The sequence below is a fragment of the Pyrus communis genome, chromosome 17, assembly GCF_041283825.1.
Source record: "Pyrus communis isolate YQ-2024b chromosome 17, ASM4128382v1, whole genome shotgun sequence".
Lineage (NCBI taxonomy): Eukaryota > Viridiplantae > Streptophyta > Magnoliopsida > Rosales > Rosaceae > Pyrus > Pyrus communis.
In genome coordinates, this window is record NC_142581.1 from 534,766 (window position 1) to 554,283 (window position 19,518).

The window sequence follows — 19,518 nt, forward strand, 5'->3', positions numbered from 1 at the left end:
TAGAGAATTTACCTTTAAATACAATAACTTTATTTTGTTCTGAAAAATATCATATTTTCTTTGTTAAAGAAATTTTTTATTGTGATCGAAACACAAATGGTACATCACGTATTTTTATATAAGTAATGGAAAATTTTATTTTTTAAATTATTAACTTCTTAACACACGCATCCTACTATTTGTAGAGTGACACGTGATGTACCATCCCATGTTCCGGTCACACTAAAAAATCTCTCCCTCTGTTTGCTTCCTCAATTCCCACCTGCCAGTTGAAGTAGGATTATCTCCCTTCTTTTTTGACCTCCCCTTCCCTCTCCTCCTATTTAAACGGTCACGGTTAAGTCATCTCAATATTTTATATTAACTTTTTATAGAAAGAGAAAGACAAAATAGAGAATATGAGAGCAATGGATGGAAGGGGATAGAAAGAAAAGAAGAGAAAATCCTAGTCCCTACCAGTTCCGTTGTTGACGTGTGCACCAACAATAAAACTTTCCTCCTATGGTTCCGGTGCATTCCCTAGAAACCAAAATTGTTACATTAGACCAAAATAGTAATATTCACATTACTTCAGTTTTACTTGATGTTTCAAAAAAAAGGATACATGTCATTTACTACTACGATCTAGTAATATTCTTCTTTACTTATAAGGAAGGGGTCTTAAGTTCGATCTTAGCCAAATGCGAATTTGAACCACATTTATTGCTAACCTATTGTAAAGCTTAGCCCGCATTCATACTTTCTTAGTGTACATAATATATTTTGTTTAAACAAAAAAGGTGAACCTTGATAAGGTTTAAATATTTGGAATTTTTTGCTTTATATTTTTTTTTAACAAATGATATTATCTACATTAATGGAGTGAGATGTGAGCTAAGCCTCAAAGTAGGCTTAGCTAATTCGCCTTCGGTGAAAATCGAATCTAAAATCTCTTACTTACTAGTGAAGATGAATACTACTAAATCGTAATACTATATAACTTTGTTATATACATGTTAACTCAAAATTTTAATTTGCATATTTAAATATAAAAATTCAATCACTTTTCTAAAAACTAGTTAAGAAAATTTATTTGTCATTGTATATGAAACTTACACGTTAGGTGATAAATTATACATTTGAAAGAGGAATATACGAAAATAAATAAAACTTAATCTCTTATCATGCATAACAATAGGAGGAATATACGAAAATAAATAAAACTAAATCTCTTATCATGCATAAAAATAGTTAGACGAAATTTCATCTTGTACACGCTTATGAATCCATACTGGTATATATGCTTATATATATAGTACTCGTAACATAGAATAGTTCACATACTTAACTTGTAAGAGAGCTAGAAGAAAATATTGAGACAAGAAATAGGAGTAGGAAGAATGAGAAACAATAAGTAATTTTTATATTTAAGCTTAAAAATTAAATAAAAGATTTTAAAAATAAGCTTGATGTGGATAATTAGCAAGTGAACTTAAACCAACAAATTGAACTAAGCTTAACTTATATCAAGTTGACTGTTCCAAAGAAAACGTTATATAGTACGACTTTCGAGATATTTCTCCTCTTCTTCTCCCACTCTCTCTCTCTCTCTCCTCTCTATCTTTCTCTCCTGATTCAAAATATCCTAACGGAGTCGACTCACCCGAGTTGAATAAGCTAAGGAGGAGAGACGGGGTCGGTCACGGTTTCCATGTTTTGGGAATTAGGCTTAAGTAAGTAGAGTGGTTGATGGTAATCAATCGCGCTGTTAAAAAATCTGATCAACCGCGGGAGGAGTGCACACGTGGCGGCCAGAGATCCAGCGTATATTCGAGAGACGGAGGAGGCATGATATTTGGGGATAAAAGGTAAATTCCTTAAATGGTAATGGGGTTTATGTCCAACAACACCACAAGTACGACTTCAAAAACAAGCAAAAGCTGGGAGGAGGTGCCGACTGACTGACTGACTGACTGACTGACCGAGCTATCAGAGTTAGAGCAAGCCGGTCGCGAATCTAATTTCTCTGTAATTAGTACAAAACCCCTCTTTCTTTCTTTATTTAGCTGTCGAATTCGCTGCTGCTGCTGCTGCTTCTAGGTTAGGGTTTTACATTTGGCTCCCGGAAACTAGAGAGAGAAACAACAGAGAGAGAGAGAGAGAGAGAGAGAGAGAGAGCAAGAGCAAGTAATGGGACGAGGGAAGGTGCAGCTGAAGCGAATCGACGACAAGATCAGGCGGCAAGTGACCTTTTCCAAGCGGAGAAGCGGGCTGATCAAGAAGGCACGTGAGCTGTCGGTGCTCTGCGGGGTGGAGGTCGGCCTCGTCATCTTCTCCACCAAGGGGAGGCTCTACGAGTTCTGTAGCGGCTCGAGGTACGCCCCCCACTTAATTTCTTCTTCCTTCCAAGTTTCGACCGCCTTGTTTTTATTTTTATTTTTATTTTCCATGGTAAAAAAATGAATGCTTTAGCTAATAGGAACTGGCCAGCTGGCTCTCGAACTATCTTTGCTTTCTTCTGTATGAATGTTTCTCTCTGCAGTGCTAGGCTGCTCGCTAGCTGCCATCTTTGTAATTAAAAACTTACCAATCAGTGGATCCATTTGTTTTCTCATGTATAATTTTATTTTGTGTATTTTCGCCCCTTTGTAGGTTTTGTTGATAACTTGATATGGATGGAAATTTGAAAGAATCCTTTAAACTAACTTCTCATAAATATCTTTAGCTTTCGTTCCCATAAATATCTCCTTTGCTTACGAAGGTTTCGAATTCTGAATTTCCAGCCTACTCCTACCCAATACGCTTCCATCCAACGCTCGCCATTGGACCAAATTCCCACTAACTAAGCTTTCAACGTTTTTTTATTTTTTTATTATTATTACTACTACTATTATTATTATTCTTATTATTATTTTTTGTTACCTCATGCATGAACAACACTATGGTGTGTCTCGAACATATGACACAGGAATTGGAGCATCCATCGTCTACCGTTGATAACGAATAAATACCTTTAGAGCAACCTAATTGTATTGAGATTGAAGCTAAAGATGATGATCATTAAAAGTACTTAAAATATTATATTAAAAGTACTTAAAATATTATATTAAAAGTTGGGTCGGAAGAAAATGTCACCTCCATACTGTCCATTGCAGTGTCCTTAGAGTAGGACATAGCATCAATCTCTTCAAAGGCCCTCGGGAGGACTGATCGAGTACTTGTTATATGAGTACTATATATATATATAGATGATAAGATAGTGACGGTGCGTACTCTATATATCTAATATTATTCCTTTTCTTTGTCTATATTGTTAATATTCTATGGGAAAATGTATATACATTTAATAAGATAGTCAAGTGCGTACTATTCCTTTTTTTTTCTATATTGTTAATTGATTAAGTTCGTACTTAAATAGTGTGTGATTTATATTTACAGTTTGATTATCGATTCTAGTAAGATAAGAGGACATTGCCCCCTAACTTGAGAAACAATCACATACCTTATCTTATCTTGAGTAGCTTATCACATACCTCAACCTGTCATAGATTGATCACATCTAATTTGTGAAATGAACATGTGATCGGGAATCCAAAGTGTGGAAAAGGAAGTAACTAATACTAACTAGCTCTCATAAGTAACTAAAATAGCGATTTATCAATATAATCACCATTGGTCTGATAGAAGTCATGTGTGACGATTGCTATGTCGAGATTCTAGTATGCACTCATGTATTAATAGTTGTGCGCATTGTATTCAGGTGAGTTTGTGAGTGTATAACACCGTCAAGCGGTGTTTCCCTCGCATGAAAGAATTCCATCAAGAATTCAGTGAAAAATAGTATTGGACGGAATCTTAAGATGATAAGGAAAAGTTTTCGGGACGATATGTTGAGATGATAAGGAAAAGTTTTCAGGTGCAATTTGCTCATCACCTTCAAGTGGTGGTAATACTCATCACCTTATTTATCATCGTTGGATGAGTTTAAATTTAAGAATTTGTGTCTATTCACTACACATATCTCAAAATTTAAATCTATCTAACGGTAATAAATAAGATGGTGGGCACCACCATCACTTGAGCATCATGAGCAAAAATATACTCAAAGTTTCCATGCATAAGGATTAAGGAGTGGTATGGTAATAGTTGAAAGAGTAACGTCCAAATTGCCATGCATGCATGTCGTGAGCATGTTCGAGATGAAGTTTGTTTGCGAGCTGCATGACGTGAGTTGGCGAAGCACTATAGGAGAATGGATCATGTGAGTAGCCAAAGTCTAATCTCCAGCATATCTGATATCGTTTTCGGGTTAATAGGAGGTGAAGGGTCTAATTCTATTTGTTCGATTTTCATGGTTTTTGCGTCTTAAGAAATTATTAATTAGCTTGATCAGGTTTGTTAACCATCTTGAACTGAGAAATGAAAAAGAAAATAAAAATTAGAAGTTACCCTGTAGTAAGTATATTTGTATATCATCTTCCATGGCCAATGATGTTAATTACAATAATTTAAACATCAACTCTGACTGCAGAAAGAAGAAAGATGTAGTCAATTCTACGAAGGGCGATGGTACATATGTTTATAAAGCTCAATACAATCTTGTGCCATTACAGGTATACAGCTGAGAAAGGATCAAAATATTGTCGTAATAATATACCTAAAAGAAAGGACCAAGATCAAAATCTATGGCATCATTGTTAAAACAAATCACCTAATATAAAGACGACAATCTGACTAATTTTCTATAAATTTTTTTTTAAAATTTAAATCTAGTACTCATATGAGAGAACGTTAAGATGGTTAAAGACTTAAAAGTATATACTTACATAAAATACAATAAATATTTAAATAAGTTCAGCATGCATCTAAGTAAAATATGTGTGTGTTAACTGTAAAAATTATAAAATCTATGTGGAGCGCATGCCAAGTAACTAGGAGTTAATTATGTTCTTTGATGGTTTAAGTGCTAATGTGGGCGTGCCAATTTGCCACCAAGCTTGGCCAGGCGAATAACTTGAATGTGATGATGTAATGGAATGCACTGCCAACTTCTGAATCAAGTAACTCCGGCCAAAGAAGGAATAGTCTTGACCTTCAGTTCTAGAACCAAAGACAAGGTTATGCAAATCACTATGAAGTTCTGAACCTGTGCACCGAGTTTGGCAGCCTCAACTATGAGATTCCTCCATATCGGTGGTATGTTCAATAAACATATCAATTGATGTGGTTTTTACTTTGGAGACCGTGTTTCGGCCTTCTTTGTCATTGGAACATTCCCTTGACAATCACCTCCTGAGTCGATCTTTATAATTGTCTTAGAAACTTTAACTTTTTCTTCTAGGCCAACCAAATTTTTAATCTTAACTCAAAGAATAGGTGGATTGGCTTCTTCGCGAGTCAAATAAACAATCTTCTCAGGCAAAGGCTTGATTATGGCCAGAGTGAGAATTTGCCCCCACCCCCTCGCCCCCCCCCCCCCCTCTCTTTGAGCCTTTGATCTAACCATACTTTAAATGGAATTAATTAGTACATAGGAATAAAAGGGAAGCTTTTCTCATCTAGCCATTGTTCTTGAAGGTTACATGAGCTTTCACTTTCAACATTTGGGAAAAGAATTTTCTCATCTCTTATGTACATCAAGAATCTTCTTCACCTTCTATTCCTTTTATCCTCCTCACTTTTTTGAATGGGCTTCTCTAGTTGAGCTTGAGTCTCAGCCAATATCCAATTGGCTGAAATGAGATGGATTGGAATATTGAAATATCATATGGGCTTCACATATTTGCACAAAGGTTCCACCGAGCATACCAAAATGTTAATTTTAAAAATTACAAAGTCTATATGGCACATAAGCCAAATAACTAGGAGCTAACTACGTTATTTGGTGACTTAAATGATGATGCGGGTGTGCCATCTTGCTGCCAAGTTCGGCCAGCGAGTATCTTGAATGTTATGATGGAATGGAATGTGCTGCAAACTTCTGAATCAGACGACTCCGGCCAAAGACGGAACACTCTTGGCCTTGAGTTCTAAAACCTGAAGAGAAGGTTATGCAAATCACTATGAAGTTCTAATCTTGTGCATTGGGTTTGGCAGCCTCAACTATATTGGTAAAAATATAGGTTGGTTGAATCAGTGTCAAACTGTATGAACAAAGATACTTGAAGAAGATGAGTCCCTTAATCGTAAAGATGGTTTGACTATTTGTGTGCCGAACTTTAATGTAACCTAAGAGTAACCAATCATAGTACATATCGCTTTGCCAAAAAGGCTGATGAAGTGATCTTTTTCGGCAAAAGAGAAAAAAACTGTTCATCGGCCAAGACTTAAGATAAAAAGTCAGCCCAGACTTGAGATAGTCCTTGTCTATCCAGTCAGTCAAAACTCTTAAGACAAACTTACTTTATGAATTGGGACCCTGTTTATCTAGTCTGTCATCTATACTAGTTACTTCTAAAAACCCCCGTCTATCCAGTCGATCGTCGTTCGTCAGTTGCCAACCCAAACCTGTCTATCCAATTGAAGATTGTGTTGGCAGTTAGTAAGTCAATTTCACAAAAGGGTGTGAAAAGATTTCGCATAGAGCATTGATTTGTGTGTTAAGTTGAAGGTCCTTTTCTTTTTGCCCATAGATGTGTATTTGTGGGCATAAATTGCTTGATATTCAAGTTGTACTAATACTATAGAGTCGGATAAAATTGTAACTCCTTGAAATATTACCTTGATATACTTGAGAATATCTTCAATTTTCTCATGGATAATCTGTTCTTTTTAACTCATGATCAAGTCCAAACCTTATACTTGATTATCTCCATATTATTAGAGATAATCGCATCACCGCATATCTAGCCGTGACCTCAAGATGAGTCTTTATCGCATGAAATATTCGACTCCTTAATTATCCCTACTCTCAAGCATTTTCAAGAGAATTTCCAAGAACACCTTAGACAATATTATGATTATTAAAACCATAATAATATCTAGAAAAGGTATTCAAAATCATCTTGATCTTTTAGTCTAACGGCTGCAAACATATGGGCCAACATTGTAAAATCGGGTATAAACAATATGATAATCCGCTCACATAGTTTGAGTCCTAGGTTGACCTCATATCTCATAGTTTACCATCTGACTTCAAGTTAAACAAAAATGACATGATATATTCGAGTTTTTGACATTTATTTTCAAAGAAGTAACTTAGCTTTTGCAATCCAAACTACTGTAGAAGGTGAATATCCAATCCAAAACAACTAGTAATAGAGGAATAACTCACCTCTTCACACACTCATTGGTGTTCTAGGTGAATTTTCAAGCTTAACAGGTAGGCAATGTAACTAGTGACATGGAGCATGGCCGACTGTGAGGCTTCACACATGGCCAACTTGCTTTAATACTATGAAAGAAGTTCAGGTTCCACCTCAAAATGGAAGTAGCTCAATTCCTTATAAACCTTTGCAAGAAACAAGGTTTTTACATATCCCTGTGTGGGATAATTCTTCACAACGTCACACGTTTCATTACATATACCTATGCTCATACCAAATACATTAGCAATATGCGTGAAACATGTATGGCTGTTGACAACACATATTAGCTAATGTGAAGTACGTATGACCGTTTGAATTCACACATGAGCCAAAGTGCTTTGTTACAACAACATAGCCTTATCCACTAAGTGAGGTTTGTTGTATGAATCCTAAAATACCACTATGCTCGGTTATGTCCCAAATCTTCCATTAGCTCCAAGTATTCCATGTTTTTTAAGTCTATTTTCAAGTCTTCCTAGGTCTTCCTCTGTTTCTTTTGCCCTAAACCTACATCTCATAATCGCACTCTAACAGGAGCATGTGTAGGTCTTCAGTTCACATGTCCAAAGTACCTTAATCGATGTTCTCTAATCTTATCTTCAATTGTGGCCCTCCTACTTTATCTCGGATATCCTCGTTCTTAATCCTATCCTTTCTCGTGAGCCCACACTTCCAACAAAGCACTTTTATTGCTGCTACACTCATCTTTGCACGTGATGATGCTTGATTGCCCAACATTATGTGCCATAAAGTATTGTTAGCCTTATTGTCGTCCTATAAAATTTTCCCTTAAGCTTTAGTTGCATACAACGACCACACAACACACCCGATGCATTATTCCATTTCATTCATCCAACTTGTATTCTATGATTGAGATCTCCATCTAATTCTACGTATTTTTGCAAGATAGATCAAAGATAACAAAGTGTTCAGTCTTAGGTACTTTCTAATCTCCAATCCTCATCCATATCTCATTTAGATCTCGTTTCCACTAAACTTGCACTCCATATACTATGTCCTTGTCCTATTTAGGCAAAGACCTTTATATTTCAACACCTTCCGCCAAAGGTTAATCTTCGCATTTACTCCCTCATGCATTTCAACTATCAACACTATATCATTTGTGAAAAGTATACACTAAGAAATATCATCTTAAATATGTTCCGCCAAAGTGATTTGATACAAAAAAAGAAATAGGGAGAATAACCCAACTCCTTCTAAGCACTTGCAAGGCTTTGTAACTTTATGATGGGAGACGATGCTTCACACTCTCACAGTAATCAATTGCATACCACGTCCTGCACATCATTTGGTCTATTTATGTTACATTATTTTTGTCACAAACTCAGGGTCACTTAAAAATGTTCATCTAGAAAGTACTTTTGCTCATAAACACTTATATTAGATGCAAATCAAAAGTTCTAATAAATACAAGTGCTTCTTAAAAAAAGTGCTTAAAACTCTTGAAGAAACACTTGCTACTTAGAAATGCTTTTACAGTATAGAAGCATTAGCTCTTCATATTAAACATTGACAAAACTTCGTTTGTTATCTTAAAGGGCTTGAAACTATTCCTAAAACACTTCCAAAACATGCATTCCAACTGCAATGTGCAGTTTAGATTTGATGTTTATCTCTAGTGGTGCAGTATAGGGATAAGGCCCCCTTAATCAAGTTTTCATCCTTGACCATCCATCTTAAAGTGTAGCCGAAATAGTCATGGCATGCACATTGAGAGTAAAATCGTAAATGTCACTCATTTAAACCTTCTTGGGGATCTACCATATGCATGGAATGGTGAATACCTAAAAAAATGTCGGCTTTCTACGTTCATCTATTTGGCTTTTCCGTAACTTGGGGTCAAAGGATTATATATCCTTAGCCCTGTTTGGTGGGTTGGTTGGGATATGTTGTGATTAATTAAAATGAATTTGATTATAGTCTGTTCTTTGTTGTGTCAGAGTATGAGATGAACATAACTGGACATGATGAGTTATGAATCCACAATAGAGTGAGTTATCCAACTTATCTCTATACACAAGTCACAAATCTTGCCTAACCAATCTCTATCAATCCAATCCTATTCTAATGCCTAATCTCATCCAGCCCACCAAACAAATCCTTAACAGTTACATGTTTAGGCTCTGTAGGCAGTTTCTTACTTGGACACTCCCAACGAAAATGTCTATAATATATAGGTCTCAAAATCCAGAGAGGGAGAGCAGCCCTTTGGATTTTTTATTTGCATAAAAGTATTGGATAAGATCATAAGATCAGTAGGATAACTTTTAAGGCTACAACGAGAATACAAACTAAAGAAAGTGTATGAAAAGACTAGTTGATAAAGGATTAAGAGAGTAGAAAAAAAGACTCAAACACATAGGGCCATGAAGCTCATTTCCTCTTTCCAATCCTTGGACAAAGCTAAAATTGATCTTTATAGATTCTTCCAACTCATTGAGGTCAACATCCACCCTTAAGGAAACAAAATACCTTTCTTTCTATGGCAAACTACAATTAGTCCGCGTAGTTTGCACAAAATTTTACTTCTACCCTTATAGTTTCAATTTTCTTCAATTTGGGTCCCTATTGTTTTCTATTATGTTTCAATTCAAGGATATCTATTAAATTTAGCTTTGATACCATGTTAGATTATGAGTGCTCAATGCAAACTCAATTGGAAATACGTGGAAACGCCAAGTTTGAGCACTTAACGCAAAAGATACTCCTAGCATGCCACAATCTATCACTTACTTGGGAACAAGTGTTTATGTTGGGCCTAACATATCCTTAGCCTAACAACTGTTTATGTTGGGCCTAACATGTGCTTAACCTACTAAGTTATAGTATAAGCATCTAAAATACAATTGGCAATCACAAAGAGGTCCAAGAGACCTTTTAATACCTAATGCCAAACTTTCATATCTAGTGTGAGATATTCTCAACAAGGACACACACAAATGTCGAGCCCAAATGTTAAATTTTCATATCCATTTGGAACATGGCTAAATTGGAAGCAAATATGGACATGTGTTGGAGAGTTGACCCACCATGATGAAAAAAGGCTTTATCTTTATTGTTTATTGATCTTGTGTCTTTTTGCTCTTGACAATTGATTTAGATTGAAAACTTACATTCTAATACGGTGACGGAGTATTCTATTTTTATGTTTAATCATCACTCAATACGTTTTCACGTGTTAAGACTCTTGATCCCTACATGTGAGGAGCCGTGTTTTGAGTTTTTCTACAATAAAAAAGGAAGCTTTGCCTTGGTTTTTTAAATGGTCTAAGCCCCTACCCTCCCATTTCCAATTGGTTTTCCACAAATGTGAATGTTGGTGGTCGAACTCATTCACCAGCTTTCTCGCAACAAATGGAAATCGTACCCTTAAGCAACGCTTGAGATTCGGGCTGACTTCACGGCAAATTAGATTTTGGAGTTCAATGCTTTTGGACCACGAAGGAGCTAGCTTTTCAATTGCAAATGACATTTTGAATTGCGATAGCTGCAAGCTCGCCAAGTAAAGACTCTGAGTTAGGTTATGTTTGGATTAAGGATGAATGAATTAGAGACAATGCACTAAGGTTATGTTTGGGTGAGGAACTGGCAAATTTCAAGGGATTGAAGCCAAATTACTAACAGATGGACTACAAAATGTGAGATGTATAGATTTGAAATACATTTCATGGGTATTACAAAGGCATGTGAAAAGGATTTGCAAATCACTTTCAGAAGGATTCATGAAGAATCCAGCACACATGTCTTTGTAATGACCATGTTGTGCATTTATACTTACAAATGGTTACCTCATATGAGGAATTTGTTAATACTTATTTATCTTTATAACGATCATGTAGTGTATTTCAAATTCCTCAAACTGATACCACGTAGCCTATTTCTATCTATTCCAAATCCCTTGAAACTTAAGCATGTTAGCAAACAATGTGATTTGTCACCAATAGAAAATAAGCACGTAAATCAACATTTAAGTAATAATCTAATCATCAACACCACGTGATGATTTAGAATATATGGTTTAAATTGATGGTCTACCCGGCATTACTCTAATTATAAATCTCACATGCAGAGACTTCATTATTAGGAATGGTCAGCCGATGATGATTTTCTGTATTTTTTTAGTTAAAGAATCATTAAAGTGTGAACATGAGTAAGGAGTGGATCCCGTTTGAGGCTTTAATCTCTAAAGGGGGTCCGCTCCTTACTATTTTCTAAGTTTTTGCTAAACTAGCTAGTGAATAATGTCAAAAGCTAGTTGACTCAACATGTCCAACAACTCCCTAATGCATGCCCTAAGCCTTCTTTTCTATATGGGGTTTGGAGTGGGGTGGGGTTTATCCACGCTTCTTGTCAATTAGTCTTCATCATGAAATTCCACATTTCTTAATTTACTGTTAATCACTAGCACTAGATGTTTTATCTCAATTGGATGAATTATGTGCATATAAATGGCATCTTTTCTACTGTAAGTGTATTTATTTCTTTCAAATTAATCAACGCATAAAATAAACTTGCTTCTTATATATATATTTTTTTCTTGTGGCCCTTTTCTGCTTCAGTTTTGCAAAGCTTCTGGAGCGTTACCAGCAACATAATGCTGAGGAAATTGCTGCTTCCAAGAATGCTGGTGGTACTGACAAGGTTAGTCAAGCGTTTTACCCTGCACAAAATTAACAGGATTAGAGTATTGAAAAATCGTATATGTTAATCCACCAAGTTATCGAGCACGGTGATGCTCAACTTGGCTCACATGTAAAGCCCTTGTTGTTGTAGCCCAATTTCGGGAATCCAACTTGGCTCACATGTAAAGCCCTAAGATAACACGTGCTCCCAGCCACATGATGTGTGTTGTCCACATGATTGGCTTGACTGCCTCCAGAGGAGGCGGGTGAGGACATGTGAAAGTTGTTCATATTAGAAAGTAAAGGAACTTGGCAAAGGCTTATAAGAAACTAATTTGGTTATGGGTGGTGCTCCACTTCTTTTATAAAGTGAGAGGAACTTGGCCCACCTTTGACCAAGTTGCACTTGTATTATGAAAGAGGTTGAGGATCCAATATCTGTTGTTCCTGAATCAAAGGTTGGCCAAGTTGATTGTGAAAGAAGCTACTGAAATCACAGTTCAACCAATTTAGTGTATTTGGTAGGACTTAAAAGTTTTGTATCACTGTCAAAATTACAAACACTAGTAGCAATACTTTCAGCCTACGTTCTCTGGACAAGAACAGAAGTTTATCATTTACCATATCGTTTCTTCTCATGTTCTGCTAATCCCGGGTGCAGAAGTATAATTTGGAATGCAGTGGTCTCCGTACAGGCGCTAGCCAATCTCTGAAAATGATTCAAAGGTAAGTATCATGTACAGAAGCTTCATTACATTTCACCCACGTGACTGGGATCTGATTACCTTTATGCAGTGATATAGAAGCACAAGACATTGATAATCTAGATGTTCCAGAGCTCACCAAGCTTGAGGAAGAATTGGATGCAGTTTTAAGACAAACAAGATCAAGAAAGGTTTATTAATCTTCTTTTATTCTTAGACCATCGTTAACTAGTTCATATTCTGGTTTACTGTGACAGCTCATGGAAAAAGAACCTAAAAATAGCGTTACGGTTTCACTTAGACTGGTTTCGGATATAAACCTGCATATATAGTTTCTGGTTTTGGAATATAAACCTGCATTTCAATTAAGTACCTGGTTTTGGAATATAAACCTGCATATATAGTCTCTGGAATCGGAATATAAACCTGCATTTCAATTAAGTTAAGTACCTATTTTTCGGAATATAGACCTGCATATATAGCTTCCTTTTCTAGCTGGGATTGCATTGATGATCAATAATGTTTGAAATGTCTGTTCTTTTTTGTTATGTTTTTGTCCTTGAGGTTTGGAAGTTGGTAAATCCTTTGAATAGTATTAATTTCTGGACAAATGTGTTAGTGGTAAGTTCTGTTGTTTCCATGATATCAAGTTATTTCTTCAGGTTTTGAGTGAAATTTAAACCACAAAATATATGATTCATCCATTGAACTGCAATTTTATAACAGAAGTTTAGTGATATTTGATAATTTCAGTAATTCCAGAGACCAACAGATATGTGCACTAAAATAAATTCTGAATAAATGGCAGAGAACAATTTGGCCATCCTAATTTTGGTCTGTAAAATGTAAATGCTTGTATACTTGAGTGGTTCTTTTTAGATGGTGCTCTGTTCCTGTCCCATAAACAACTAGGATTACGAAGAAAAGAAAACAAGGGTTCGAGTCACTTGACTATCATTGAAATAAACACAGTAGTAACAGATACATGAAGCGTTTATATAATTTGCGTTGTGTATTGGATGTACAGTCTAATAGATTGGTGGTAAAAACTCACTTGAGTGCTATTGATAATGCAGACACAGCTGATGATGGAAACCCTTACAGCTCTTATCGAGCAGGTATACATTCTATCTATGGCATCATCAACCTTCAACTTTGAACAGAAAGTGTTTTCTGTTTGAAGAGTGTTGTCATTAATTACCAAGACATATGCTTTGTTTAAGTGGAGATTGAAGGGGTGGGGGTTTTATTGTGCAGTTTTGGTATACTAGTACAGTCTTGTATTTGCAATTCTAGTTAATGGGAGTGCCAATTGCAATCTGTTCGAGGGCATATCCACGTTACACATGTGCCGATGAGCGGTCTATGTGTACTGTGGATATGCCCTCCCTCGAACTCACAATTCGTGCAGGGGCTTGCATTTTTGTTGCTGCATTTTTTTGTGGTTTGGGAGAAGGGGAGGGGAAAGTGTAAATTAAGATCTACTACATTGGTTTACTAATATTTTTCTTAGGATAAACGGCCAATTTAGTCTCTAAATTATAAAAATCTGCCAATTACATCTCTAATGTTATATTCGAAAGTACTATATTCAATTTTCCATCAATTTAAGTCACGTTACTTGCATGTGATACACATTAAAGGTTAGATTGATAATTTTCTTTTATAAAGAAATTATGTATGAAGTTAATTTGAAGGATAAATTGGTAGTTTTTCATAAATAAATAGTGTAAGTTAACTTTTGAGAGTAAATTAGACATAAATTTGCAACTTATATGAAATGTTAAGGGCTATTAGACAAGAAAATGATGATATTATACTCTGAAGTGTATTAAGTGACTTAAGTTGATGAAAATTAGGTAAAATAATTTTGAATATAATAGTAGGGATGAAATTAATAATTTCTAATGAATTTAAGAACTTATTTTACTGAAAAAATAATTCAATGACCTAATTATTCAGAGACTAAAACGACACTCCACCATTTTTCTTATATTCCCAGTTGTCTGATGTCTGAGTTTCTGCTGGTGCCGCATATATATATGCTATGAACTGAATTTATAATTTGGTGCCACTGATATGTTGGCGTAAATATTTGTCGAGATATTTTGAGAGAGTTTTTATTTGAATTTGGTGGATTATGCATGGCACTAAATCTGAACAGGAAAAACAGCTGAAAGAAGAGAAGCTTCTCATGGAAAATGAGGTATATAACCACATATAATTATATATTTCGTTGAGATATTGCAGAAATTAAGGAAGAAGTTGTGATAGAAAAGCAAGTAAAGAAATTAAAAAGTACTTAGTCACTTGATGGCCTTTAATTTTTCAGATTGCAGCAAAGGAGCAGCAGATCAGGGACCGAGCTGCCGACGAGGAACCGGCTCAGCAGAACACTTCCACCGCTAATAACACCACCATCACCTCCAACAACAACAACAACTGCAGCAGCGACGACGATGTTCCGGCCACCGTGCTTCGTTTGTTTTGACTACTTTCTAGGGTGTGGGCAACTTATGTACTATATTGTATACGTGGCAATAAGGCGAGGTGACACGTCTACCAACTCTGGGGACATATGTCTTTGAGAACTGAAATTGTACGGCAGAGTGGACCTCGCCTCTCCGTGTTGTATAATATATCGTGTATGAACGGGATCCCGACTTGAATTTGTATGTATGGCCACAGTATTTAATTTTTATGTTTTTCTTTGGTTGGGAATCTTAATGAAACATTTTGATACTGTTCACTTTTAAAGTTAAGAATATTTTTAGCTTAAAAAGTTACTTATAGTAGTATTCATTTACACTTTTATTTTATCATTTTGATTAAAACTAAAGTTTTTAAAGATTTTTTCATTAGTTTTCCTTTAATTTATAGTTAAGTTTTGTTTTCGTAGTTTAAAGAAATATGGTTTAAAAGGAAAAAAATTTACCATAAATCATCACGTCATGTTGCTTATAAAATATAGTTTTTTAATTAAAAAAACCTATAAAATATAAATAAAACTCATAATATATATATATATATATATATATATATATATATATATATATATTGATGAGTCTTATCATTATTAAATATGTGGTACAACTATGGTATAAAAAATGTGGTTAGTCCACTATTAAACTTAAAAAATTAGTATTTCTAGCATCACAATTTTGAACGAGATATAACAGCATCTCCAACGAAGAACCTCAATTTAAGGTCCCTACCACCACTCCCAAGATTCTTTAAGGAGTTAAAGGGAATATTTTGGTCCCCAAAATAATATTGACTCCAATAAGTATAGTAAACTTTTAAACATAAGCGTAATAAATTAAAAGAATTATTATTAGCACTCTTAAAATCTTATTATACAACTTTTTGTAAGTATATTTTTCATTTTAATTATAGAAAGTTTAGAATACCAAATAAGATTTTTAAAATGCATATAACAATTCCTTAAATGAACTGTTATTAGCATTCCAAAAATTATATTCTACACTCCTTATAAGTGTATTTTTCCTTCTAATTATAGAAATGTTGAAATGCTAAATGAGATTTTTGGAATGTTAATAACAATTCACTTCCTTAAATTAAAAGAATTATTGTTAATTTCCTAACCATTGATCTAAATGCAAAAGAACAAAAAACAATCCAAGAAGCTATATGGATCATTTGATTAAAAATAAAGAAAAACTAATAAAAATGACTTGAAAATTTTAAGTTTTAACGATAATGACAAAATAAAGGATAAAATAAATAATACTAAGATTGACTTTTTAATTTAAAAATATAATTTTTTTGTTAATATAAACAGTAGCAAAAACTTCTCGTTAAAATTCATAAAAATAAAACAAAAGGATGCATCGTACCTTTTTTTTCTTTTTCGGACGAAATACATCGTACTCTTTGTCCAAAACAAAAAAGATCAACCAATAAGATGGACTGAATGCGTTGGAAAGTGCAACCTCTTTGCAGCAGGTCCAAATAAAAAAATAAAGAATAAAAACCCACCTGTCTCTTGTGTTTGGCTGTTGGAGGTGGATTGTCTGTCCTCCATTTCTATAATTTCTTATGTTCGTTTGTTTGTGTAATCACAGTTAAATCACGTTAATATTTTTTATTCTTATTATTTTTATAAAAAAATTAATATAATTTAACCGTGATTACATATCATAAAAGAACATATAAAAAAAATGAAAATAGAAGAAAAAACAATCACCTCGACTGTTGGGTATGAGAATTTGACCATTTTTGTCCACCACCAATAAATTTTGAGGGATGTTCATCGCCTTCCTACCAGCTTGTCACTCGTCATTTTCTTTAATCATAGTGTTGGAAAGTGCAACCTGTCCGCAGTAGGTACAACTGAAAAAAATAAAGAAAAAAAACCCACCTGTCTCTTGTGTTTGGCTGTTGGGTTACTAAGAGTATGACCATTTTTGCCCACCACCGTTAAATTTTGCGGGAAATTCATTGTCCTCTTGCGAGCTTGTCACATGTCATTTTCTTTCATTATAGTTAAAAATATTTTAAAATATAAGAAAAATTAATAAAAATGATTTAAAAATTTTAAGTTTTAACGATAAAGATAAAATAAACGGTAAAATAAATAGTAACATGATTGACTTTTTAATGTAAAAATATGATTTTTCGTTAAAATATACAGTACCAAAAACTTTTCGTTAAAGTTCACTAAAATATAAAATATAAACAGTTCTCGAATCCAATTACATACCTCGCCGGTGGCAGCCACCTGTTTGCCATTACTACAAAAATGGTTTGGTGGTTTGAGTGCATTAGTGAACAAATGATCTGGCGGTTTGAGTATGAGGTAGCAAAAAGAGACCTAAGGCAGATAAAAGGCAGTGAAGAGATGGAAAAGGCTGAAGATCTTGGGGCTGAGTCTTCGCATTCTGAGAAGAGCCAGAGTCTTTTCAAAATCCGCTGCTTTGACAGTTTCGACTTTCTACATACTCTTGAATCCCATAAAAATTTCAAAACTCCTTTTTCCCCGGGAAGATGAAGAAGATGATGGTATGAAGCAGCCATGGCTACTGAGTTGGAGAAAAAGGAACAGACAATTTTTTTTTAGGAAATTATTATTAACATCCTAAAAATCTCATTGTGCATTCTAAACTTTCTATAATTAGAAAAAAAAATATACTTGTGAGAAAGTGTAAAAGTTTCTAATAACAGTTTGGTTTTTTTTTGTTATTTTTTTTATTTTTTTGAACATTAAATGGTTTTCTCTGTCCTCATTAAGTTTAAGAGATTATTAATTGAGGTTAAAGAAAATGACATGTGAAAGGTTTGTAGGAGGACGGTGAGTATCTGTAAAAGTTATTAGTGGCGAGATAAATGCTCCCCTGAGAATAAGAAGCAACATTAATGAGAATTGTATGGCCCAGCTCAATATCTAAGCCCGATTGATTTGAATTTTATGAAGAGAAGGGAAAGGATAGGGACATTTCATCAATCAACAAAAAACGATATAACGTATGCACTTATTAGGGTTTATGATTAAGAGTTCAGTCACCAATGCATTGGTATGTAGATAATTTTCATGAACAACCGTAGTGAATCAATCCTTACGCGATTACAACAGTCACTATCAGTACAAATCTTCCAGCAAAAACGAAATACAACAGCTTGTACCAAGGAGCACACAATGTCCTTGTCGAAAGGTGAAATCATGTCAAAGTCATTATTGATAGGCGAGACCACATCACTCTTTAGGCAACACAATACCCTCTAAAAAGTGGCACAAACAACAAATCTACACGAACCAAAACTAACTAATCCGAAAAAATCAACCGATTGACTATCTCCATAGCTTGGGATTAGGATGCGCTAGGCAAGACCGCCCGCGACCATACCTCTCCTAGTAAGATCTGCAGCTACACGAGTCAAGCAAGGCGGAGCCCAGATTGGACCGAATTGAAGTGAATCTCTGTTTTTTTGTTATAATTTGGGACCAAATTAACAGGCAATTAATTTCATAAACAACAGATGTTTATAAAATTAATCGAACACAATGAACTCTAAAATCACAAAACAATTAATGTTTCGACGGATCAAGACAACGTAAATGTTGCAGATGGATAGCATGCATAGCTAGCCCAAGTAGATGTGAACGCCGATAGCGATGAGGAATATGGTGATGAGTCCGAAGTAAATGATTGTGTGAACCAAGATGGAAACCCCGCTGGTCTGCATGTTGTTGAACTCCACCACCCGGCTGTTCCCGGGCAGCTGAAACAGAAGCCCCGGCGTCAACAACACGAACAGCACCACCGCTATCACCACCGGCCCCCAATCCGCCATTCCTCAACTAACTAATTTCACAGTAAGGTCGAGTTTCCGAGCAGATACAATAATAAAGAAGATGATGACTCGTACGATGGAAGTGGAAATGAAGGGGGCAATGAGAAGGAAGGAGCATAAAAGGAGAGAGTGATGGCGGGAAAGGGACAAAATGGGAATTAACGGAGACAAATAAGTAGAGTGATCCGGCCTCCACGACGAAGCGAAGGGTTAGAAACTTTGAAATCAGCAGACGGCAGTATCTTTGGACTCGGACGGACGGCTTCCTCGTTTGCCGCATTGGACAGCATGTGCAGCATTACGTGGCACTTTTGTTTGAACCTTTGAAAGAACGAGGATCCTCTATAAATCCTCTTTGTGAGAAACCTCTTTGAATTCTCTTTGTGAGAATATTGAAAATTTTCTAATTATATTTGTTCATCGTACATCGTAAGATAAAAAATTATTGTAAAATTTTTAATTTAAAATTGAATATAACTAGTACCTACATAAAATGATTACACGATATACGATCAATAAACATAATTAGAGAATCTCTAGAACTCTTACAAAGAAGATCCTCATTCCTTTTAT

The 19,518-nt window shown here is 35.0% G+C and overlaps 2 protein-coding genes and 1 long non-coding RNA gene across 3 annotated transcripts; 1 reads left to right on the top strand and 2 right to left on the bottom strand.

Annotated features, from left to right (window-relative positions):
- Positions 1 to 1,563: 1,563 nt before the first annotated feature.
- Positions 1,564 to 15,390, top strand: LOC137749359 (agamous-like MADS-box protein AP1). The gene is made up of 7 exons (XM_068489455.2): positions 1,564 to 2,354; positions 11,867 to 11,948; positions 12,591 to 12,655; positions 12,725 to 12,824; positions 13,710 to 13,751; positions 14,798 to 14,839; positions 14,966 to 15,390. The coding sequence occupies exons 1-7, from the start codon at positions 2,170 to 2,172 to the stop codon at positions 15,122 to 15,124; spliced, it is 675 nt and encodes a 224-aa protein (XP_068345556.2). The 5' UTR covers positions 1,564 to 2,169; the 3' UTR covers positions 15,125 to 15,390.
- Positions 11,747 to 12,649, bottom strand: LOC148689183 (uncharacterized). Its single transcript, XR_015958672.1, has 2 exons — positions 12,551 to 12,649; positions 11,747 to 11,967 (listed from the first exon to the last, which is right to left on the bottom strand). It is a non-coding gene; the product is annotated as an uncharacterized LOC148689183 (long non-coding RNA).
- A 3,345-nt stretch (positions 15,391 to 18,735) lies between the features above and the next one.
- On the bottom strand, positions 18,736 to 19,244 carry LOC137749304 (uncharacterized). The gene has a single exon (XM_068489399.2). The coding sequence runs from the start codon at positions 18,943 to 18,945 to the stop codon at positions 18,736 to 18,738; it is 210 nt and encodes a 69-aa protein (XP_068345500.1). The 5' UTR covers positions 18,946 to 19,244.
- Between the last annotated feature and the right edge of the window lie 274 nt (positions 19,245 to 19,518).

What these genes read in the sequence shown, in the direction of transcription:
- LOC137749359 (XM_068489455.2), top strand. Translation starts at nt 2,170, where the DNA reads ATGGGACGAGGGAAGGTGCAGCTGAAGCGAATCGACGACAAGATCAGG. An exon ending in GAGTTCTGTAGCGGCTCGAG is followed by an intron (nt 2,355 to 11,866) that starts GTACGCCCCCCA and finishes TTTCTGCTTCAG; the next exon opens with TTTTGCAAAGCTTCTGGAGC. An exon ending in TTACAGCTCTTATCGAGCAG is followed by an intron (nt 13,752 to 14,797) that starts GTATACATTCTA and finishes AAATCTGAACAG; the next exon opens with GAAAAACAGCTGAAAGAAGA.
- LOC137749304 (XM_068489399.2), bottom strand. Translation starts at nt 18,945, where the DNA reads ATGGCGGATTGGGGGCCGGTGGTGATAGCGGTGGTGCTGTTCGTGTTG.